At 38.9% G+C, this 23,902-nt stretch overlaps 1 protein-coding gene across 3 annotated transcripts in view; it reads left to right on the top strand.

Moving 5' to 3' along the window:
- The window catches only part of VPS8 (VPS8 subunit of CORVET complex), a 223,960-nt gene that overhangs the window by 186,904 nt on the left and 13,154 nt on the right, over nucleotides 1–23,902 (top strand). For all 3 annotated transcript variants that reach the window (XM_006201017.4, XM_072962166.1, XM_072962169.1), the window contains one exon: nucleotides 13,997–14,050. In XM_006201017.4, the coding sequence (XP_006201079.1) occupies nucleotides 13,997–14,050 (54 nt within the window). The remainder of the gene's footprint in view (nucleotides 1–13,996; nucleotides 14,051–23,902) is intronic.

Raw genomic sequence — 23,902 nt, forward strand, 5'->3', positions numbered from 1 at the left:
TTAAATTTACAAATTAAATGAAGATTAATATATCTCAGAAGTGCAGAGAGGTGATAAATGATCCTAGTATAAATGAATCTTTTTGAGGAGACTTTTGCCCATTTTTCCAATAATCTTGTTATTATACCCTAGTATTAACTGATTCATTACTTCAGCCAATATATAATGTATGCCTACTTTGGGCCCAACACTATTCTTGGTACCAAGTATATATTGGTGAACAACAACAACAAAAAGCAGTTCCCAACATTATGTCGCTTACCATCCAGTAAAAGAGCTAGACAGTAATTAAATAAACAAACTATCAAATCTATAATTTCAAATTGTAATAGGTATGTGAGTGCTGTAGAGGGAAAGAACAGAATGGTATAGGAAGAACAGAGGGGAAAGCTACTTTGGATTAGGTGGTCAGGGAATATCTGTCTGCAGAGATGATGTTTTAGCTAAGATCTGAAGGATAAGAAGGTACAGCCTTGGGATGAACATTCCAAGCAAAAGAGAACAGCAAGCACAAAGGAACTGATGAGGGCAGTAACTTGTTCAAGGAACGGAAATAAGATCAGTCTGGAACATAGTGACTAAAGGAGAACATGGCAAGGAATGAGGTTCAAGAGGTAGGCAAGGCTAGATCCTTATTAGCCTGTGAGACTCGAGTAAAAGGTTTAATTTATATTCTTAAAGAATAAGAAGGGTTTAAAACAAGGGGATTGATACCATCCATCCATTGATTTTGATTGTGGAAAATGGGTAGACAGCCACACCTCAGTTACCAGCCAAGTCTCCACCTCTTTGCCAGAGCAGTGTAACAATCAGATTCTTAAAGTTCTATAAATTTGTTCATTTCCACTTGATCCAGAAAAAGCTTGTATCCAAGGGATCGATGGATGGCAATAGTACCAAGAAAGTGTTTCCAGAATTTACATAAAACTAATGCTTTGATGGAAATATGGACAAAGGACATTAAGAAAAATTTTTTTATTGCCTGATAAAATGTGAAAAAATGTTTAACTTTACCAGTGATCAAAGAAATACTAGTTAAAAGAGCAATATGATGTGATTTTTTACATTAAACTGGCAAACTTTTAAAAATATGTATTAAACTGGCATATATTAAATAATACATATGCATTTATATTGATAAGGATATAAGGAGACAGTTACTTTTATGCACTACTAGTGGGAATGCATATTTGTACAAGTCCACAGTCCCTTAATCCAGATCCCTGTGGCCAGATGTGTTTCAGAATTCAGAATTTTATTTTTCAGAAAGGTAATACAGGAACTTGCATTTCTGACAGGATGCACTAGGAGTTTGGGGAGGGGGGGAGAAATGGACAAAACATATAAAACAATGATTCTCAAGACATTTGACCTCAAGCAGTGAAGGAGAATGACCCCTGAGAAACAGCAGGGAAGAAGAATCAGGGCAGAACTCATCAGTCTCTCTGAGTTGAGACAGAGCTCGGAGTCCAGGGAAGACAAGTGGCTGGAGTTCACAGGACCAAAGTATTGAACAGGGGAGAGCTACGCAGACAGAGAGCTCCAGAGATTGCAGAAGGCAACTTTGAGTTCAATACTGACCTACTCATGTGTATGAGGAAACTACTCAAAGCCAGAAAAAGAACCACTCCAAGTAGCAGTGCCCCAGATTCATATAGAATCAGGAATATTGCCAGCCTGGAAAACATCATAATTCACAGGGCAGCACTGAGAGTGCTGACAAAGGTTTTGACCTCAATATTGGGGGAAAAGTTAACCCTAGACTAACTGCTGTTTTGATCCCACCTAACAAAACTTAAAAGCAAAACCTAAAAACATCAAATTATTTCCATGTATTTTAACAATGTCACAGAGCAAAGTTCAAGAATATGTTAAGGATTACAAAAATAACCAAAGTAGATTTTACAGTGCCTGGCATTTGATGAAAAATTATAAGGCATGCAAGAAAGCAGCAAAATACAAGTCATAAAAAGAAACAAAATCAATTTTATGCCATTCTGGAAAAGGAAGAACTATGGAGACAGTAAAAAGATCAGTGGTTTCCAGGGAGAGGGGAGGAAGGATGAATAAGTAGAACAGGATTTTTAGGGCAATGAAATTACTCTGTATGATACTGTAACAGTGGATATATATCATTACACATTTGTTCAGAGCCATGGAATGTGCAACACCAAGGATGAATGCTAATGTAAACTGTGGACTTTGAGTGATAATGATGTGTTGATGTAATGTATCATCAGTTATAACAAATGTCCCACTCTGGTGGGAGATGTTGGTAATAAGGGAAGCTATGCATCTGTGGGAACATGGCATATATGCACTGTCTCTATGCCTTCTTCTCAGTTTTGCTGTGAACCTGAAAGTGCTCTTTAAAAACAGTCTTTAAAAAAAACAGTTCATTGAAATAGAACCAGAAATGGCAAATATGATAGAATTATTAGACAAGAACATTGAAATAGTTACTAAAATTGTATTCCATATGTTCAAAAAGCTAGAGAAAGGCTGAACACATTAGAGATATGGAAGTTATAAAGAGCCAGTCAGACATCTAGAGATTAAACCTCCAAAGTATGAGATGAAGAACACATGGGTGGAATTAACAGCATAATGGACATTGCAGAAGAAATGATTAGTGAACTTGACTGTGCTGCAATAGAAACTATCCTAAATGAAACATATACTGAGAAGAAATGAATAAAGCACCAGTGAACTATGGAACAACTTCAAGTAGCAAAATATACATGTAACTGTAGTTCTGGAAGAAGTAGGGGCAGGGATAGCATAGAAAAAAATATCTAAAGAAATGTAATACAGAATTCCAATGGCAGGGCAGCCTGAATTGGACAACCCTTTTACCAATAACAGTAATGGAGACAAAATTGTTTAGAGAGCAACCAGAAGCAGGCAGAAACTGCTGGGAACACAACCTTCAAAGAAGGGAAGCAAACTAGGGGAGCTGTATATTTAAGCAGCTTTTCTAACCCTGCCCCGTGGGGCACTTCTCAATTTGCCTTGGGGGAATAGAGCTTAAACATAAAGTAGTACTCTTACTAGGATGAAGAAACAGTTCAAGACTACCAAAGCAGCTGTAAATTGAGAGAGGAAATCTCAGAAAGAAGGGACTCAGTGGAGAGAGAGCCCGAAATTATTTTTATAGGTTTCTAAATTGCACATACAAAACCGTACTTCAAGAAACCAGGCAGAAAGTAGCCTCAGGAGAACTGAGGAACTGGATAGAAATATCAGCAGCATAGTGTTGAATTTGAATTTGTGCAAGTTCTGCCAAATTAGAGGCAATGATAAACACCTCAGCTGTTGTATTGAAGCTGCAGCAGGACCATGCCCTAGGACTAAGGGCTGCTCCAAGACTAAATGCTTTCTAACAAAGCCAAAACACAAACTATCATAGGCTCAATAGGAAGAAGGAAAATGTAACCTAAAATCAAGAGAAAAAACCATCAGTAGAAGCAGACCTATGGATACCTAGATATTGGAATTGGCCGTCAAGGACTTTAAAAATTATAAATATGTTAAATATGTTAAAGCAGAATATTGAATACACAGGGAAATCCCAGCAGATAGATGGAAACTCTAAAATAAAATAAAACCAAATTTAAATTCTAGAGCTAAAGAAAATCTAAGATGAGAATTTCATTAGATATCAACATTTTTAACACTGAGACAAACGTTATCTGTAAATTTGAAGACAGTTCAATAGAAATAATCCTAACTGAAGCACAGAGACTAAAAGATTTGAAAATAAGTGAAGAGAGCCCTTGGTAACCTGTGAAATAATATCAAGGAGTCTAGCATACATATCACTAGGATTCTAAAAAGCGAGGGGGGAGAGAGGAGTCTGGGGCAGAGGGAGTGGTCAATGACTAAAAATTTCCCACATTTGGTAAAAAAAAAAAAATTGACCCATGTGTCCAAAAACTCAGCAGACTGCTAGTGGGATAAATACAAAGAAAACCACACTCAGACACACATAATCAAACTCCCAAAACCAGAGATAAAGAGGAAACCTTAAAAGCAGCCTGAAGTAAGACAGTAACAATGAGCGACTTCTAATGAAAAGGGGGAAGGGAACCAGAGGACAATAAAACGGCATCATTGAAGTACTAAAGAAAGGTAATACGGTGCATATATTGTATGTTACATAACATTCCCAGAGCAGGGGGCGGCAGAGGCGGGAATCTAGGGCAACATTCCATAACCACATGCTTATGTAGGGTAAATAAAAACTATTAATGGCCTCACTTCAGTTCAGGTCAGGTTTTGGTGCCAAAAGTTTTTAAAAAGAAACATTTTGGGCTTCAGAGCTTTTTGGACTTAAGAATTATAAGAAAAAGATTTGTGGATCCATCTTACTTGTCAGGAGAAAAATTTGCTACATGTTTATAAATGCCCACACCCTTAGAAGCAGGGACAGATAAGCAGGGAATCATATAAGAATGCCGTGCAGTGGAAATAACACATGAAGAGTGTGTGCCAAGTGTCACACAAGGATGCTTATGACAGCATTTTTTAAATAATTAAAAAATTTTAGAACAACCTAAATGTCCCAATAACCTCCCAATACTTGGTTAAATTAGTTATGGTATACCTATGCAATGAACAGACTGCTTATAGCCAAGAAAAATCATGTCGTCAAAGAGTATTAATCTGGTGAAATAAGCATTCTCAATATGTTACATGAAAAGATCACAAAACAGTGTGATTCCAAATGTTAATAGTTATTGCTGTGTGGATAGACTGTCATTTTTATTTGCTTTATTTTGCTCTTTTGTACTTTCTAAATTTCCATTAGTGAACATGTATTCCTTTGGTAATCAGAAAAGTGAAGGCTTTTTTGAAAAAAAATGCAAGGTGGTAAGAAAGGTATTCCTGTTGCTATTAAACTTCAGATCAGATTGCTTCTCTAAGTCGAATCATTTTATTAACAAAGATCACAAAAGTTTAGCATTATTAAGGCCATGGCTTACTATATCATCTGTATCCCCAGATCTAGTGTCTGCACACCTGGATTTAAAGTGTCTCTTTTAAGCTGCATTGCCTGAGGCATTTCCAGAAGGAATCCTGTTAAATGAAAAATAAGACCTTTCATAAATGATGCCAAACCATTTCTGTTGCCACTTCAAACACTCTCTGACTTAATCTCTAGAGAACAGCTTTCTCAGATAAATTGTCCAGCGCCACATTTAGTTCTTGGCTTGTTTTTAAAAATCTGCAGATCCTTTTCATGAGGTCATTTTTTTAAGCTTAAATATCTACTTTGCTTTGAAAATGTATTTTCTGCTTTCAAAAGAGCATACCAGGAGTTAAAATTGGATCACGTTTAGCAAGCTACATCATACATCTGGAGTAAATTCCAGAGTATTAATATCATGGTATGTTAGAGCAAAAACTTTCAAGTCTAATTTTTGTGGACCTGCTAGATCTGAAAGGGCAGTCTGGACAGCCAGCAGTTTTGATCCCTGAGTTTTCTTAAGTTATTCTGAAAGTCAGAGGGAAAAGGCAGAAAAGGCTGTGGCATGGTCCTGTTTGAATAGCTTGGTGTCACAGTGATAGGCAATGTCTTTATCATCTATACTGTAGGCTCTTAGAAATAGACTGTTAGAATTGGAAGAGGCTTGTGAACTTGAGTTCAGTTGCTTTCCCAGTACTTTTATCTCTTCTATGTCATTCTAGACAGATGGTATCTAGTATGTATTGAACTACTTATAATTATTTTTCCATGTAGGTTAATAAGTTGATATTCTGATTTCATATGTGAGTCTCTGTGTACTTACTATTTGCTAGAATTCACTACTGAAACCAGGTGGACTTGGGAGTTCTTTGTGGGAAGACTTAATAACAACTTCAATTTCTTGAATAAATATAGGGCTATGCATATTTCCTGTTTTGTCTTGGGTCCATTTTATAAGTTGTTTTTTAAGGAATGTGTCCTCTTCACTTATTGCCGTAAAATTATTCTTAAGCTATTGTCTTTTTTTATGAGGGGGTGGTAATTAGGTTTATTCATTTATTTCTGTTTGGAGGAGGTACTGGGGATTGAACCTAGGACCTCGTGCATGTCAAGCATGAGCTCTACCACTTGAGCTATACCCTCCCCGCTATTGTCTTTTAAGTGTCTGTAAGTAATGCTGCAGGCAGTAATATGTCCTTTTCATTTCGAATATTGGTAATTTATGTTCTCTTGATCACTCCAAAAAGCAATTTATCTATTTTGTTGATGTTTTCAAAAAACCAACATTGGCTTCGTTAATGTCTCTGTTTGGTTCGATTTCAGTTGCACTGATTTATGCTTATTATTTTCCTCCTTTTACTTAGTTGGTTTTACTTTGATCTTTTTCTAGCTTCTTAAATTGGAAGCTTGGGTTCTTTATGTTAAACCTTTGTTTTCCAGAATAGCATAAACTATAAATTTCTTTTGAGCACTGTTTTAGCTGTATTCTACAGATTTCTTTAAATGCTTTATTGAGGTATATTTGATACAAAATAAATTATGCATGAAGTGTAACATATGTATATATCTGGGAATCCATCAGTACATTCAAGATACTAACCCTATCTATCACCATGAAAATTTTACTCAATTCCTCACTTGTGTTCCCTGGAAACCACTGATTGGCTTTTTGCCATAACAGATTAATTTACATTTTCTAGAACTGAGATAAATGGAACCATAAGTATGTACACTTTTTTGGTTTGGCTTCTTTCACTCAGCATAATTATTTGAGATTCGTCCACATTGCTATATCAAGAGTTCATTCCTTCTACTGCTGAGTAATGTTTTCATTTTATGGATATACCATAATTTGTTTATGACTTTAGCTGTTGATAGACATTTGGACTTTTTTAGTTCCTGGCTTTTATGGATAAAGCTTTTATGAAGATGTGTGTAAAAATATCATGTAACATTTGTCTGATTTACTTCACTCAGTATGATAATCTCTAGGTTCATCCATGTTGCTGCAAATGGTAATATTTATCCTTTTTTATGGCTGAGTAATAGCCTGTTATGTGTATATTTATACATATACCAAATCTTCTTTATCCATTCATCTGTCATTGGACATTTAGGTTGCTTCCATGTCTTGGCTAATGTAAATGCCACTGTGAACATTAGGGTGCATGTATCTTTTCGAATTAGAGTTTTCATCTTTTCCAGATACATGCCCAGGAGTGGGTTTGCTAGATCATATGGTAGCTCTATTTTTAGTTTTTTAAGGAATCTTCATACTGTTTTCCATACTAGCTGCATCAATTGACATTGCCAACAACAGTGTAGGAGGCTACATTTTTTCCACACCCTCTCCACCATTTATTATTTATAGACTTTTTGATGATGGCCCTTCTGACCAGTGTGAGGTGATAACCTCATTGTAGTTTTGATTTGCATTTCTCTAATAATTAGTGATGTTGAGCATCTTTTTAAGTGCCTTTTGGCCATCTGTATGTCTTCACTGGAGAAATGTCTTTTTAGGTCTTCTGCCCATTTTTTACTTGGGTTGTTTGTTCTTTTGATATTGAGTCGTATGAGCTGTTTGTATATTTTGGAAATTAATCCATTATCAGTCACATCATTTGCAAATATTTCTCCCCTTCCATAGACTGTATTTTTTATTTTTGTTTATGATTTCCTTTGCTGTGCAAAAGCTTTTAAGTTTAATTAGGTCCCATTTGTTTATTTTTACTTCTGTTTCTTTTGCCTTGGGAAACTGATCTAAGAAAATATTCCTACGATTCATGTCAGAGAATGTTTTGCTTATCTTCTCTTCTAGGAGTTCTATGGTGTCATGTGTTGTATTTAGGTTTTTAAGCCATTTTGAGTTTTTCTGTGTATGATGTGAAGCAGTGTTCCAATTTCATTGATTTACATGAGGCTGTCTGGTTTCCTCAGCACCACTTGCTGAAGAGACTGTCTTTTCTCCATTGTATATTCTTGCCTCCTTTGTTGAAGATTAACTGACTTTAGGTGTGTGGTTTTATTTCTGGGCTCTCTATTCTTTTCCACTGGTCTGTGTCTGTTTTTGAGTAGCACATTGTTTTGATTGCTGTACCTTTGTGGTAAGTTTAGAAATCAGGAAGTAGGAGACCTCCAGCTTTGTCCTTTTTTTAAGATTGTTTTTGCTGATCAGGGTCCCTTGAGCTTGCATATAAATTTTAGGGTGGATTTTTCTATTTCTGCAAAAAATGCCATTGGGATTTTAATAGGGATTGCACTGAATCTATAGCTTACTTTGGATAGTGTGGACATCTTAATATTTAATCTTCCAATCCATGAACACAGAATGTTTTTCTGTTTATATTTATCTTCTTTAATTTCTTTCAGCAATATTTTGTAGTTTTCAGTATACAAGTCTTTCGCCTCCTTAGTTAAGTTTATTCCTAAGTATTTTATTCATTTTAATGCTATAGTAAATGGAATTATTTTCTTAATTTCCTTTTTGGATTGTTTATTATTAGCGTATAGAAACACAACTGATTTTTGTGTATTATTCTGTATCCTACTACTATGCTTAATTTGTTTATTCTAACAGGTTTTTTGTGGAATTTAAATTTAGAGGTTTCTACATATAAGATCATATATGAAAACAGAGGTAATTTTATTTGTTTCTTTCCAATTTGAGTGCCCTTTATTCTTCTTGCCTAACTGCTCTGGCTAGGACTTCTAATAATATGTTGAATAGAAGTGGTGAAAGCAGGCATTCTTGTCTTATTTCTGATTTTAGAGGGATATCTTTCAAGTTCACCATTGAGTGTGATGTTAGCTGTGTTTTTCTACATAGAAGCTTTATGTTGAAGTAGTTTCCTTCCAATCCTAGTTTGTTGAGTGTTTTTAATCAGCAAAGGTGTTGAATTTTGCCAAATGATTTTTCTGAATCAGTTGAGATAATCATGCAGTACTTTTCTTTAATTCTCTTAATGCAGTTTATCACATTTATTGATTTGTGTGTGTTGAACCCGCTTTGCATCCCGGGGATGAATCCCATTTGATCATGACGTATGATCCTTTTAATGTGCTGTTGAAGTCGGTTTGCTAGTGTTTTGTTGATGATTTTTCTATCCATATTCACTAGGGATACTGGCCTTTAATTTTGTTCTCTTGAAGTACCCTTCTCAGGTTAATGCTGATCTCCTAAAATGAGTTCAAAAGTGTTCCTTCCTCTTCAGTTTTTTGGGAGAGTTGGAGAAGGATTGGCATTAATTCTTTAAATGTTTGGTAGAATTCACCAGTGAAACTATCTGGTCCTGGGATTTTCTTTGTTGTAGGTTTGGGGGTTTTTTTGTTTTTGTTTTTTTAAACTGACTGTTTTCTTACTAGTGATCGGCCTATTCATCCTTGTTTCTTCATAATTATGGGTGTTTTTACAATCTGATTTCCTTTTGATTTCTTCTTTGATCCATGGGTCACTCAGAAGTGTGTTACTTAGTTCCTAAAAATTTGAACATTTTTCCAGAGATCTTTCTGTTATTGATGTCTAATTTATCTCTGTTATGGTCAGAGAACACTCTTTGTATGACTTGAATTCTTTGAAATTGATTGAAAATTGTTTTATTGCCAGAAAATGGCCTGTGTTGGTAAATGGTCCGTGTGTACAGGCATATCTTGTTTTATTGTGCTTTGCTATATTACACTTTGCGGGCACTGTATTTTGTTACAAATTGGCTGTTTGTGGCCACCCTGCATCAGGCAAGTCTGTTGGCACCACTTTTCCAACAGCATTTGTTCACTTTGTGTCTCTGTGTCACATTTTGGTAATTCTCACAATATTTCAAACTTTTTCATTATTATTACATCAGTGATCTTTGATGTTGCTATTGTAATTGTTTTGGGGAGCCACAAACTACACTCACATAAGACGGCGTGCTTAATAAACAAATGTTGTGTGTGTTCTGACTGCTCCCCCTCCAGCAGTTCCCCCCTCTCTCTCACTCTCCTTGGGCCTCCCTATTCCCTGAGACATGAAAATTTTGAAAATAGGCCAGTTGATAACCCTACAGTGGCCTCTAAGTGTTCTAGTAAAAGGAAGAGCTGCGTGTCTCTCACTTAAAATCCAAAGCCACAAATGATTAAGCTTAGTGAGACGATCTTGTCAAAAACCAAGATAGGCCAAAAGCTAGGCGTCTTGTGCCAAATAGTTATACACGTTGTGAATAAAAAGGAAAAGTTCTTAAAGGAAATTAAAAGTTCTACTTTAGTGAACACATGAATGATAAGAAACCAAACCACCTTATAGCTCATGTGGAGAAAGTTTCTTTTAACGATCTGGATAGAAGATCATATCAGCCATAAAATTCCTTTAACCCACAGCCTAATCCAGAGCAAGGCCCTAATCCTCTTTAATTCTGTGAAGGCTGAGAGAGGTGAGGAGGCTGCAGAAGAAAAGTCTGAAGCTAGCGGAGGTTGGTTCATAAGATGTAAGGAAGGAGAAGCCATCTTCCACAACTTAAAAGTGTAAGGTGAAGCAGGAAGTGCTGGTGTAGAAGCAGCAGCAAGTTATCCAGAAGATCTAGCTCAGATCATTAATGAGGGTGACTACACTGAACAACAGGTTTTCAGCATGGATGAAGCAGCCTTGTATTTGAAGAAGATGCCTTGTCTTCTCGGACTTCCACATCTAGAGAGAAGTCAGTGCCTGGCTCCAAAGCCTCAAAGGATAGGCTGACTCTCTTGTTATGGGTTAATGTATCTGATGACTTTAAGACGAAGCCAATGATCATTTACCATCCCAAAAATCTTGGGGCCCTTAAGCATTATGCTAAATGTGTTCTGCCTGTGCTCTGTAAATGGAACAACAAAGCCGAGATGACAGCACATCTGCTTACAACATGGCTTACTGAATATCTTAAGCCCACTATTGAGGCATACTGCTCAGAAAAAAAAGCGTCCTTTCAAAATATTACTGCTTTTTAACAATACACCTGGTCACCCAAGAACTCTGGTGGAGATGTACAATGAGATTAATCTGTTTCCATGCCTGCTAACACAGCATCCATTTTGCAGCCCATGGATCAAGAAGTAATTTTGACTTTTAAGTTTTACTATGTAAGAAATATATTTCATAAACCTGTAGCTGCCATAGATGGTGATTCTGCTGATGGATCTGAGCAGAGTCAGTTGAAAACCTTCTGGAAAGGATTCACAATTCTAGATGTCATTACAAACATTTGTGATTCATGGGAAGAGGTCAAAATAGCAACATTCACAGGAGTTTGGAAGAAGTTGATTCCAACCCTCTGGACGACATTGAGGGGTTCAAGACTTCAACGGAGGAAGTAACTGCAGATGTGGTAAAACAGCAAGAGAACTAGCATTAGAAGTGGAGCCAGAAGATGTGACTGAATTGCTCAATCTCATGCACAAACTTGAGTGGATGAAGAGTTGTTTCTTATGAATGAAACAAAGAAAATGGTTTCTTGAGGTGGAATCTATTTGTGGTGAAATGCTGTGGAGATTGTTGAAATGATAACAAAGGATTTACATTATATAAACTTGATAAAGCCACAGCAGGGTTTGAGAGGATTGACCCCATTTTGAAAGACATTCTACTTTCTGTTGCATGAAATGCCGTTAAACAACACTGCATGCTGCAGAGAAATTATTTGTGAAAGAAAGAATCAACTGATGTGGCAAACTTCACTGCTGTCTTATTTTAAGAAACTGCTACAGTCCCCGCACCATCTCCAGCAACCTCCACCCTGACCAGTCAGCTGCCATCAACATCGAGGCATGACCCTCCGCCAGCTAAAAAATTTAATGACTTGCTAAAGACTCAGATGATAGTTAGCACTTTTCAGCAATAATGTATTTTTTAATTGAAGTATGTACATTGTTTCTTTGGACATAATGCTGCTTAACAGACTACGTGTAAACAACTTTTATATGCAGTGAGAACACAAAAAGTTTGTGTGCCCACTTTATTGCAATATTCACTTTAATGCGGTGGTCTGGAACTGAGTTAGTAATATCTCTGAGGTACCGGTGTACTTGAAAAGAATATGTACGTATTCTGCTTTTGTAGGATGAAGAGTTCTGTCAGTGTCCATCTGATCAAGATAGCTGGTTACATTGTGTAATCTTCCATATCCTTCCATTCTTTAATTTGTTTTTTAAATTGAGATATAATTGGCATACAATATCGTGTAGTTTGAGGTATACAGTGTGTTGGTTTGATACATTTATATGTTGGAATATGATTACCACAGTAGCATTAGCTAAAACCTTTATCGTGTCACATAATTACGATTTCTCTTTTGCGTTGGAAACAGTGAAGATCTAGTCTCTCAGCAACTTTGAAGTTTATAATACAGTATTGTTGGCTGTGCTCACTATGTTGTACCTTAGATCTTCAGAGCTTATTTCTCACCAAGTTGCAAGGTTATACCCTTAAACAGCATCCCTCCAATTCCCCCACCTCCCAGCCCCTGGTAACCACCAAACCACCGTTCTATGCTCTGTTTTTGTGAGTTCAGTTTTTTCTAGATTCCACATGTAAGTAATATCATACAATATCTGTCCTTCTCTGTCTGACTTCTCTCACTTAGTATAATGCCTTCAGGGTCCATCCATGTTGTTTCAGATAGCAGGATTTCCTTCCTTTATGGCTGAGTAGTATTTCAGTGCATATGTGTACACACACACACACACACACACACATCTTCTTCACCCATTCACGTGTTGATGGACGCTTAGGCCTTTCCCATACCTTGGCTATTGTTAATAATGCTGCACTGAACATGGTTGTACCTGTATCTCTTCAAGATACTGATTTCAATTCCTTCTGATTCATACTCAGCAGTGGGATTGCTGGATGATACTGTAGCTCAGTTTAAAAAAAAAATTGAGAAACTGCTGTACTCTTTTCCATAATAGCTGTACCAATCTACATTCCCATCAACAGTGTGTAGGGGTTCCCTTCCTCCACATCCTCACCAATATTGTTCTCTCTTTTTTTATAAAAGCCATCCTAATTGGTGTGAGGTGATATCTCATGGCGGTTTTATTTGCATTTCCCTGATGATTAGTGACGCTGAGCGTCTTTTCATGTACCTGTTGGCCTTTTGTATGTCTTCTTTGGAAAAATGTCTATTCAGATCCTTTGCCCATTTTTAAATTGGGTATATCTTTTTTAATTGTCTTCCTACTTGTTCTCCCATTTATTGAGAGAGGTATGGAAATCTCTGACTGTAAAATCTATTTCTCCTTGCATTTCTATCACATTTTATTTTATGTACATTTAAGCTATGAGATGCACAGACGTTTAGGATTGTCACGGCCTCCTGATGAATTGACTCCTTTATTATTATGAAACAGTATATCCCTGCTAATAATCTTTGCTCTGAAGCCTAGTGCTATCATGGTATATCTTTGCAATCTTTCTGCTTTTAACCTATTTGTGCCTTTATATTTAAAGTGTATTTCTTGCAGGCAGCACGTAGTTGGGTCTTGCTCTAGCACCCGACGGTCTCTTTCAGCTCTTCCAGTGTTTGAAGATCTTCCTGTGCCATCAGTCTTCTCTCCTGTGGGCTAAACATCCTTTTACTATGGTTTGGCTGATGCTTTTTCTAAATCCTTCACTAGTACCATCAAGCTCTTTTGTGCATGTTTGGCTTAAAAGGGACATTACATCAGAAAGGACACCGAGTTGGCCTCTGCAAGAAGTGCTGACCACTGCGTGTCGCGTCAGTTGATTAACATTGTCCACAAAGATCTGTATCTATTAGGTTCCTCACCATTTGGCTAAAACGAATTTGTACCATCTGTTCTTTTTTTATTTTAACCCTAATCACATTTTTATCTTGGCTAAATACTGACTTTTTGATCTTCAGAGAAATTTCAAAGGGACTTAACAAAAAAATCTATTCTTTGTTCCTCTGAAAATGTCTGTTCTATCTCAGTTACACAGATTCTAGTTGAATCATTTTGAGTGTGGGTCAAATAAAACTAGACTCTAAGAAGATGTCAACATGTTTGCCTTTTTTTCAGGTAAAAGTGTCCCCATCCTGTCATCCATCCAAAGGAGATCCTGCTGTTAAGAAGGTGAGTGAGTTTTAAAGGCAAAAAACCAGCTTCCTCCTTGTGTGTTTATTCTCCTCTGTTGAACAGTGTTCTCAAAATGACAGTGAGTTTTAATCATCTTAATGCTGTCAAAGGTTCTTTCTGATTGGATGCCTTAAAGAGGTGTCACCAGAGAAGCCACATGGGGGTTTGGGCCTAGCATCAGTCTCCTGGCAACTAGGGACTTTTCACTGTTTTAGAATTCCCATCCTCTCTGCCAGATGGGCATCCTGGCATCAGTGAGTGGTAGCAGATGAAAGATATTCTAAGGATGAAAGGTATATAGTTTTTCTTAGTAATACACTTTCCCTCTGATAGCTGTGCCTAGAGAAAAGTGGTCTGCAGCATTACCAGTTCAGCACAGACCACCTAGGGAAGTCCTCAGTAAATACCTGTGCGATAGAACTCTTGTATGTGCCACTTCAACCCCCGACTGTGAACTTCGTGGCATAGGTAAGATGTGTCTTTCAACTGAGCAATGCTCAGGTGACGTCAGGAGAACCACTAAAATCCTTTTCTTCTTCCAGCCAAAGCAGTACAGAAACATGGTAAACAGATTGACATTTTTGCTGTTTTCTTTTACCATTTTTATTTCTCTGATAACTGAAGTGTCCCTGGATGTAGGTTTGCTTTCCTTGCCCCTCCTCCCTTTTTTTTAAACAATTTCAGCCAGCATCTGTGTCAGCAGAGGATTGTAGAACAAAAATAACAACCTGCTGGCTCTGTCGACTAACAGCAGGTTCCAGCTTCAAAAGCAGTGTGCCAAAAGCAGGTCCCTTTTCCCTGCCTTAAGAATCCCCTGAGCCTTTTTCAAAAGAAAAAAAGAGTAAAAACAAAATATGTTGTCTGAAAAGCTCTATAACATGCTGCACATGAACACCTCATCCAGTCTTGTCCAGACAGCGAGGGCAGGCAAGACAGAGGGGGGGATCGTTGCCGCTCAGAACCGTCACGTGAGGAGCTGGAGAGGGCTTGAGCCACTTAGTCTCACTCCGAAAACAAAGGAAGAAACTGGGATCCACGGGGAGGGGTTCTGCTTCTCCCAGATGTTCTGTGGGACACGTTTCTGAAGTAGAGGTTAAAAACGCAGGCCTGGGTTCAACCAGGCTCAGGTTTAGAGATGAGTTTTCTGCTTCCTTATCTGAAGACCCTTGAGTAAGTCGCCTCTCTGTTTCCTCCTCTGTAAAACAATGATAGTACCTCTCAGAATTGTCCTGAAGCCTAAATGAGATAAGATTTAAGTGCCTGACCCTGTCTGACACACATTAAGTACTCAGTAAATGATGACACACGGTAAGTCCTCAGCTGTTACTGAAACTAGTATTAAAACCCAAGTCTCCCAACTCCCAGTCAGATGTCCTTTCACTTTATTATGCTACTTATATATTATTGTCCATTCAGCAAGTATTTCTTTATGCTAGATACTGACCTAAAAACCGGACTACAGAGATGAGAAATACAATCCGTGTTCTCAAGGACCTCAGCATTTAGTGGGAAAGGTAGACAGGTGCGCTGGTAACTACCATCCGACCCAGCGCCCGCTGGAGAAGGTGCGCGGGGGCGGGGGCGCTGCAGGTGTGGAGGAAGGGGCCTGATTTGAATGACCTCCCATTTAGTACAACTCGTGCATTTCTTTTGGTAGAGTCCGGTGAAGAAGCTTGAGATACGGTTAGCTGCTCCCCTACAACCTTGTTACTAGAGTATAATGAAATCAAAGCCTAGCATACTTAGACATTTATCAAATAAGCATCTCGAGAACATTTTATCCAACCTACATATCTTGAATACCTTTTATTTTAGCAATGAGGGTCCATTTCTAATATTTATCGCTCTAACTAAACAAGCCATTCATTTCACCAGTGGAAAAATTTCTATTTTTTGAGCTAATGAGCAGTCTTGGATGTTGGTCGACATGTGAACAGCTAAGCGGCTTCTGAAGGTGGCTGCCTTTGGGAGTTCACATGAGCTGCAGTCCCTGAAGTATGATTCTTGGTTAGGGCCACTGACCACCCCTGAGTTGAAGCCTAAACTTAATAGCACATACTTACTATCACACTGTTGATAGTGTCTGGAATAACTTTAAAATACACATCACAACAGGTCCCTCTCCCAGAGTAGTAAGTCAGGGAAGGCTTCCCAGTGGAGGTAAAGCTAGATCCAGTCTGGAAACATAAGGGAACAGGTATTCCAGGCAGACATGGATGAGCACAGCACATTTCAGGAAATGGGGTGATTCTGTTTGTCTTAACTATGGGAGCGTGCAGAAGCCTGGTGAAATAAGTGGGAGTCCAGATCACAGAGCCCCAGCCTGTGAAGTTTGCTTTTTATCTCAAGGACAAGGGTTTCTGTCAAATGTGAGATTAGAGGCAGAAAGACCAGTTAGAAGAATAGGGCAGTTGTCCAGGCAAGAAGAAAGGTCCTAAGCCTATGCTGTGTTAATGGAGTGAGGAGATGAGACAGACTGAAGTCTTAGCTATTTTATTCTCCCCTAAAACCCTTTTGACACCCTAAGCCTGAGTTCAGAGGCCTGCCTTTTTGAGCTCTCATGGCGCCCCGAGCTAGTCCCCACCAGCACACTTACCTGCTGTGTGGAAATCGCCTCTGCTCACAACGTGCCCCTCATTAGACTCTGCTTCATGAGGGCAGGGTCCGCATCAGTCCTGTTTCCTGTTGTGTCTCTAATTGGATTGCAAAGTACATAGTAGCTGTTGCGTGAATGAGAGATATGAAACAGATCCCACAGGACTTCATAGATCTTATGGGAAGTGAGGGGACAAAAGACGTTTCTGTTGAATAACTAGAGAAGGAATAACAGACATCATCGCTCTCCCGGGCTTGTATTCCCGGCGTGGTCGTGCCCTTACTGCTTGAGCTCTAGCAGTCATACTCCAAGGGAGATGAGTGTGAAACTCAGCGCCTCGTCGTTACTTCCCTAGTTGGTGTGTGTATTTGTGTGTGTTTGTGCGTGAGTGTATGTGTGCATCTACATATTCTGGTTATCATCCTGGCGCTACAGTCTCTCTTCCCAAAGTTGCACTGACAGATGGAAGCACCGCCAGTGTCTGCTGAACAGAGTGACTGCCAAAGTGACATGTGTAAGAAACATAAAAGAGCAACCGTGTTCTTGATTTGAGCCAGAGATTCTCTGTTGACCAATAACTGCAGAAAGTGTCTGGTGACTCTGTTGTCACTGTCAGCCCTGCCAGGAGCTGGATTCAAGTGCCGAGGAGCCAGGAGCCGTGCTCTGTGGGGCCCTGTGAACTCAGGAGAGGTGTCTCATGTAGGAGTCACACTTTCACTCTGCCACCGGGTCAGAACGTGGCCGATTCCAGCAGTGTGTATACAGAACATCTTTTTGCAATGCAAGCATTCTGCGTTATAGATATTCTTTTAGAAAGCTCTAGATTAGAAATATTTATCAGATATAATCTATAGTATTTAAAATTTGCATATCATATTTATCTGATATATAAAATTTCTTCTTAATTGGGCTCTAACTGATAACTTCATGTAACAAGTAGGAAGACACATATGCGTCCCTAGAACTTCTCCAGTGCTTGATAGTGGATGACTACAAATTTGAGAATTAGGAAACACTTTCCTTAGATAGAAATTGCCACAAAAGTCCACTGCAATAAACTCTCTAGCACAGATCCAGATTGGAGGTGTCGAGAGTGTTTAAGGTGGATTAAAGGAATTTATAGTTGAAGGCAGCATCAAACACTTCTCAGCTGTGATGCATCACTACTGAAGAAACACCAACCAGCAGTTTGAGTAGCAAAGTTGGGATTGTTATATACACAATAACCAGAGAAAGCAGTTTTGTCCTTTTTTAAAGTTTTTATTTATTTTTTTGTGGGGGGAGGTAATTAGGTCTATTTATTTTTAGAAGAGGTACCAGGGATTGAACCCGGGACCTCATGCATGCTAAGAATGAACAATCTTGCGCTATACCTACCCCCCACCTAGTTTTGTCTTAGATCTTGATCACAAAAGCACAGTTCCACTCTCTGAGCCAACCCCATTTTAGACAAGGCTTCTCTACCGGTGTGTCTGCAGAAGCCCGAGAGGCCAGGTGTTCTGGCTGGTGGGCCCACTGGAAGAATGTACAGTGAAGGTTCTCCTCAGAGTTAGGGACGGAGTACTGGGAGTGGCAGTGTTAAGCCTTTCTAATAGTTCTGGGTAAATTCAGTAAATAGTCAACAAGCCTCTAAGGTGCCAGGTCTTGGAGGGACCAAGATGAGTGAAATAGAGTTCTTGCTGTTGGCATATTTACAAGTTAATGGTGACTGAACTGGTGGATTTAACAGCCAAGCCTCCCAGAAACTGGTGATCAGTTTCTCAAGTATTCAAGTGTATTATCTGAATTTGGAGCTGATTTTTTCTCCCAGTGTTCTGGTGAAGCAGAATTTTTATAGCTGGTTTCCAGTCCTGCCACTCATGTCAGGAATGTAGATGGCTGTACTTGCTCATGATTTTTCCTGAATCATGGCTTCGGGGGTTAGTTTTTATATTTTTTATTTTTAAGAAAAAAAGCCTCACAGAGCCACTGTTTCCATAGCAACAGGAAAAGCTGGCCTGCAATGTCTCAGCTGACCGGCCCAAGAATGGCTGGTTGATAGTTTAACAAAAGTCAAGGGAACATGAAAAGGAGAAAGCATGGAAAAAGATGCAGCGTTTCCAGCCATCCTCTGATGGTGGCTTACATAAAGATCATTTGCTTTTTTTTAAATTGAAGTTTAGATGATGTACAGTGTCATATGAATTACAAGTGTACAATATAGTGATTCACAGTTTTTAAAGGTTATACTCCATTTATAATTATTATAAAATATTGGCTATATTCCCCGTGTTGTACAATACATCCTTGTAGCTTATTTTGTACCTATATTTTTTACCTCTTACTCCTCTACCTCTATCTTGCTCCTCCCCTCTTCCATCTCTCCCCTGCTAACCACTAGGTTATTCTCTGTATCTGTGAGTCTGTTTCTTTTTTGTTGCATTCACTAATTGTATCTTTTAGATTCCACATATAAGTGATATTATACAGTATTTGTCTTTCTTTGAGTTGTTTCACTTGACATAATGCCCTCCAAATCCATCCATGTTGCTGCAAATGGCAAAATGTGGTTCTTTTTTATGGCTGAGTAGTATTCCATTGTGAGTGTGAGCGTGTATGTGTGTGTACCACATCTTTATCCATTCATCTGTTGATGGATACTTGGGTTTTTTCCATATCTTGGCAATTATAAATAATGCTTCTGTGAACATTGGGATGCATGTATCTTTTCAAATTTGTTTTGGGTGTTTTGGATATATATCCAGGAGTGGAATTGCTGGGTTATATCACAGTTCTATTTTTAGCTTTTTAAGAAACCTCCATACTGTTTTCCACAGTGGCTGCAACAGTTTACATTCCTTCCAGCAGTGTACAAGGGTTCCGTTTTCTCCACATCTTTCCCAGTATTTGGTATTTGTATTCATTTGATGATAGCAGTTCTGATAAGTGTGAGGTGGTATCTCACAGTGGTTCTCATTTGTATTTCCCTGATTATTGTATTCCCCTGATTATTATTATTTGTATTATCCCTGATGTTGAACATCGTTTCATGTGCTTTTTGGCCACCTGCATTTCCTTTTGGAAAAATGTCTCCAAGTCTTCTTCCCATTTTTTAATCAGGTTGTTTGTTTTGATATTGAGTTGTGTGAGCTGTTTATATATTTTGGGTATTAACCCCTTATTTGTCACACCATTAACAATTTTTTTTCTCCCATTCAGTAGGTTGTCTTTTTATTTTGTCAATGAATTTAATTACATCCCATTTGTTTTTGTTTTTTTCTTTTGCCCTAGGAGAGAGATTTTAAAAATTGCTACAATTTATTTCAGAGTGTTCTGCTTGTGTTTTCCTCTAGGGGGTTTTATGGTTTCCAGTCTTACACTTAAGTCTTAAATTCATTTTGAGTTTATTTTTGTATATGGTGTTAGAGAATGTTCTAATTTCATTCTTTTACAGGTAGCTGCCCAATTTTCCCAGCACCGCTTATTGAATAGACTGTCTTTCCTCCACTGTATATTCTTGCCTCCTTTGTTATAGATTAACTGACCATAAGTGTGTGAGTTTATTTCTGGGCCCTGTCTCCTGTTCCATTGATCTACATCTGTTTTTGTGCCAGTATGATACTGCTTTGATTACTGTAGCTTTGTAGTATAGTCCGAAATGAGGGAGTTATTTGCCCTTTTTATATCTCACACTTAACTCTCCTGCAAAGATGCAAGTCCTAATGAACAACAAAGTGATAGCCCTTGATGGATGGATGCTGCCTCTTTAGAGTATTTATCTTAGTAGGATTTAGGTGCATATTATATCCAGATGTGACTTCCATGCCTCTGTTGATTTAACAAACAAAAACAAACAGAAAAAACAGGACAGGATTTGGTCTTTGTTTTTTACATAGACAGGGTGGAAGATCTTAGCAGGCCAGGTGACTATGCTGATGTGAAGAAGCTGGGACGAATTAGAAGAAAGCAGAGGCGTTCTTTGTAGTTCGGAGGACAGAACTGGTACCTGTGGGTAGCTGCTGTGGAGATGGAGATGTTGGCTTGGTATGAGAATTTTCTGACATTACCTGTTACCAGAGGTGTGTGATGAGTGGCCTGATGTCTGTCTCTCAAAGCTAATGCAGAAGGATTCCTGCCACTGGTTGATTTTTAGATCTTGTGGAGTGTTAAGATCTTAGGAGTCTGTAGTTGTATTAAACTCCGAAAAGTGGCATGTTTGTTGATGTGCTGGATGACTTTAGTTAGACCCTAACAGCCAGCCTGAATTAATAGAATGTGTTGTCTGTGGCAATTGAGGGTTACTGGGTGTGGTTTTTCTGCTGCTTAATATGACACCCCTTCACAGACATTGACAAGATTGTTTCTGCTGAGTGGAGTCTATTTGAGATCATATGTATGTGAGACCACATCAGAGCCAATGGTGGTTCTTTATCCTCCCCTTGCACCTGCTCAGGATACGGGAGTGGATTCCCTATCAAAGGAAGTAATGCCATCACTTCTACCACCTCCTGGGAATTTTGGATCCTGCCGCAGTTTAGTTTGATCGAGTTACAGATGGCCTTTCCCCTCCAACAGTGTTCCTGCTGAAGCTCTTAGGCCTTCCTACAATACATGGCAGAGATCTTTTTTCTCTTCAGAAGGACTAACAGCTCATTATTTTGCATTAAAACAACTGAGCAGGCCATTCTTAACTGCACTGTGTTGCGTAGCACCTATCTGTAAAGGTCAGAGAATCCAAACACCAAACAGCAGAGCTCTGCAGAGTTTGAGCTGCTTTAATGTGTGTGGTATTCGTGAGTGGCTGATACACTGTTACTGCAGAGTGCAGCCTTTTGTCTGGAGCACTGTCCCAAATCAGTTACTGTGTCACGCCTGAAAGCTCACACTCCTTTCATATAGTATCAGAACAGGATTCAGTATGTTCAGCAATGAGACATCTCCTTTGGTTAAAGCAGAAGGAAAGGAAGAGAAGATGAAGATGAAATGTGGGCTGCTGCTCAGCAGTCTGTTCTGACAAAAGTCGCCGCCTTGGAACTTGTGTGTTGCTTTCCACACGTATCTTAGGGGCATTCCAGTTGTTCTATTATGACGCAAGTAAGTTTTAGCACCCTGGTTTTGTAGTGAAATATCTGTTAATGATAGATATTATTCCAAGTACAGCATAGTCTGAAAGGAGAGACTCACTCTACATGGTTAAGTCACTTTTTCATTTATTGAGTCAATTAAGGCTACCTTTTTATGGTACTAAGTGGGGCAGTTCATATCTGTCTGTGGCAATTTCACGGCAGTGTGTTAAGAGAAAATGAATTTATACAGAAATTTCTTTGTAATCTTTGGAAAGAAGAAATTCTCTAATTCCAATGACCTCTCCCTGCATTTTGCTTTTAGCTCTGAGAAACCTTCTTCAACAGTGCCAGGCACCTCCTCCCCACTTGCCATTTCCTCCACGAGTGTTGTCATTCCCCAGTCAGTACACGCCTCTACCTGCAAGTCTCTTCACTTGGCCCCACTGCCTCTGACTCCTGGGGTTTCAGTCCTTCCTCCTCTACTTCTTCTACTGCTGAGAAAACTTCAGTTGCTCCCTGTCACTAACAAAGTTAAGTCTGAATAGGTTTAGATTGACCGTCTAGGCTTTTGATGCATCACCAGCCCACATTTCATCCTCATCTTCTCTTCCTTTCCTTCTTCAACTGAAAGGAGTTTCTCACTTTCCTAAACATAACCAATCCCATGTCCATACATTTGCTCTTCCCCTCTTTCCCACAATCTGGGATGTCTTTCCTTCCCTCCCTTCTGAAGTGATGCCTTTTTTTTAGCCTCCAGGTCAAATTCTACTTCATTCATTAAAACAATATTTACTGGATGTCTACTATGTACCAGGCATGGGTCTAAGTGCGAGGGATGCTGCAGGGAACAAAACCAAGTCCCTCCCCTCACAGAGCGCACATTCAGGTGGCAGGCAGTAGATATTAAATAAGTAAAGATGTGGTACGTCAGATTCTGACAAGGCTGTGGAGAGAAAGCACAATGAAGGAGATGAAAGATTGCTGTTTTATATGGAGTGGTCACCACAGGTTGATAGCTAACATCTTCTACCTGAAAAACAATGAAGGTGCAGTCATGTGAGCATAAGGGAGAAGAGTGTTCCAGACAGAAGGGACAGCAAGCGCAGAGTTCTGGAAGCAGGAACATGCTGCGGGGCCCCAGGAGCAATATGGGGACATAGCTTGGTGGCCATGGTGGTGAGTACTTCCGGGGGCTTTCTTCCTCCTCGTTTTCTGGTTCACTGAGAAATCAATTGAGAACATGGAGGGAGGGATTAACGTTGGAGGTTTGAAGAGAGAGGTGATGGTAAGCCTCTAGCATAGTGGGTGAGTAAACAGACCAGGGAAATACCAGGGGGGCCCACTTGGACTTCACAGCATTGACTTTAAACGTCTTTGAACTGATCACTTGTTCCTTTCCAATTCTTGTAGCAGTGATTACCCATCCTTCATTTGGCACTTGGCACAGAGTACCTTCTGTTGTTTTCTGTGTTGTTTTTAAATGTGTTACCTGCATCCTGAGCTGCTCTGAGGCAACTTTCAATATGCACCCAACAGAAAAGGACAAAAACAAATAACTGAGTGTCAGAAAAATATGAAAATATACCACAGTAGAATTCAATAATAGCTGAAAAGCATTTGGAGAGGAGGAATCTTGAATCAAAACTTTTTTGTATCTCTATTAACTAAAACAGGACAGTTTGTTAAAATTGAATAATATTTAAATCATTACTGTAGTAATTACAGTGAAACCCACCTTTGCATGGCCTCAATTTCTGTCCCACACATTTACCTTGATTTCCAGAAAAAATAAGTGTTTTTAACATGTACCCAGTTTATTAATTTCTTATAATTTACATTGTCATGTCAGAGATACTTGGTATGGACTGCAGTGGTTGCCACGAAACTTGTTGAGAAGAGCACACAGAGGCTGCACGCTTTGAGTAAATGTCTGGCATAGTTTTCTCATGGGCACAGTAGTCCTGGACAGGCACTGCAGGACCCAGGGACTTCCTGAGCCTAAGTACAAGTTCATTCCACAAAGGGATCTATAAAGATTTCCCCTCTCAAGAAGCTTTTGTTGATCGTCAACTTATAAAACATCCATGATGATTACAGTTCATTTTTTTTTCTTTCGGCTCATTAAAAATGCTGTTCCACTGTCTTATAGGTTGCATTGTTTCTAAGTCATCAGTGGTCATTCTTACCACTGTTTTTCTTTATTGTGGA

This window comes from Vicugna pacos, chromosome 1 (assembly GCF_048564905.1).
Source record: "Vicugna pacos chromosome 1, VicPac4, whole genome shotgun sequence".
Lineage (NCBI taxonomy): Eukaryota > Metazoa > Chordata > Mammalia > Artiodactyla > Camelidae > Vicugna > Vicugna pacos.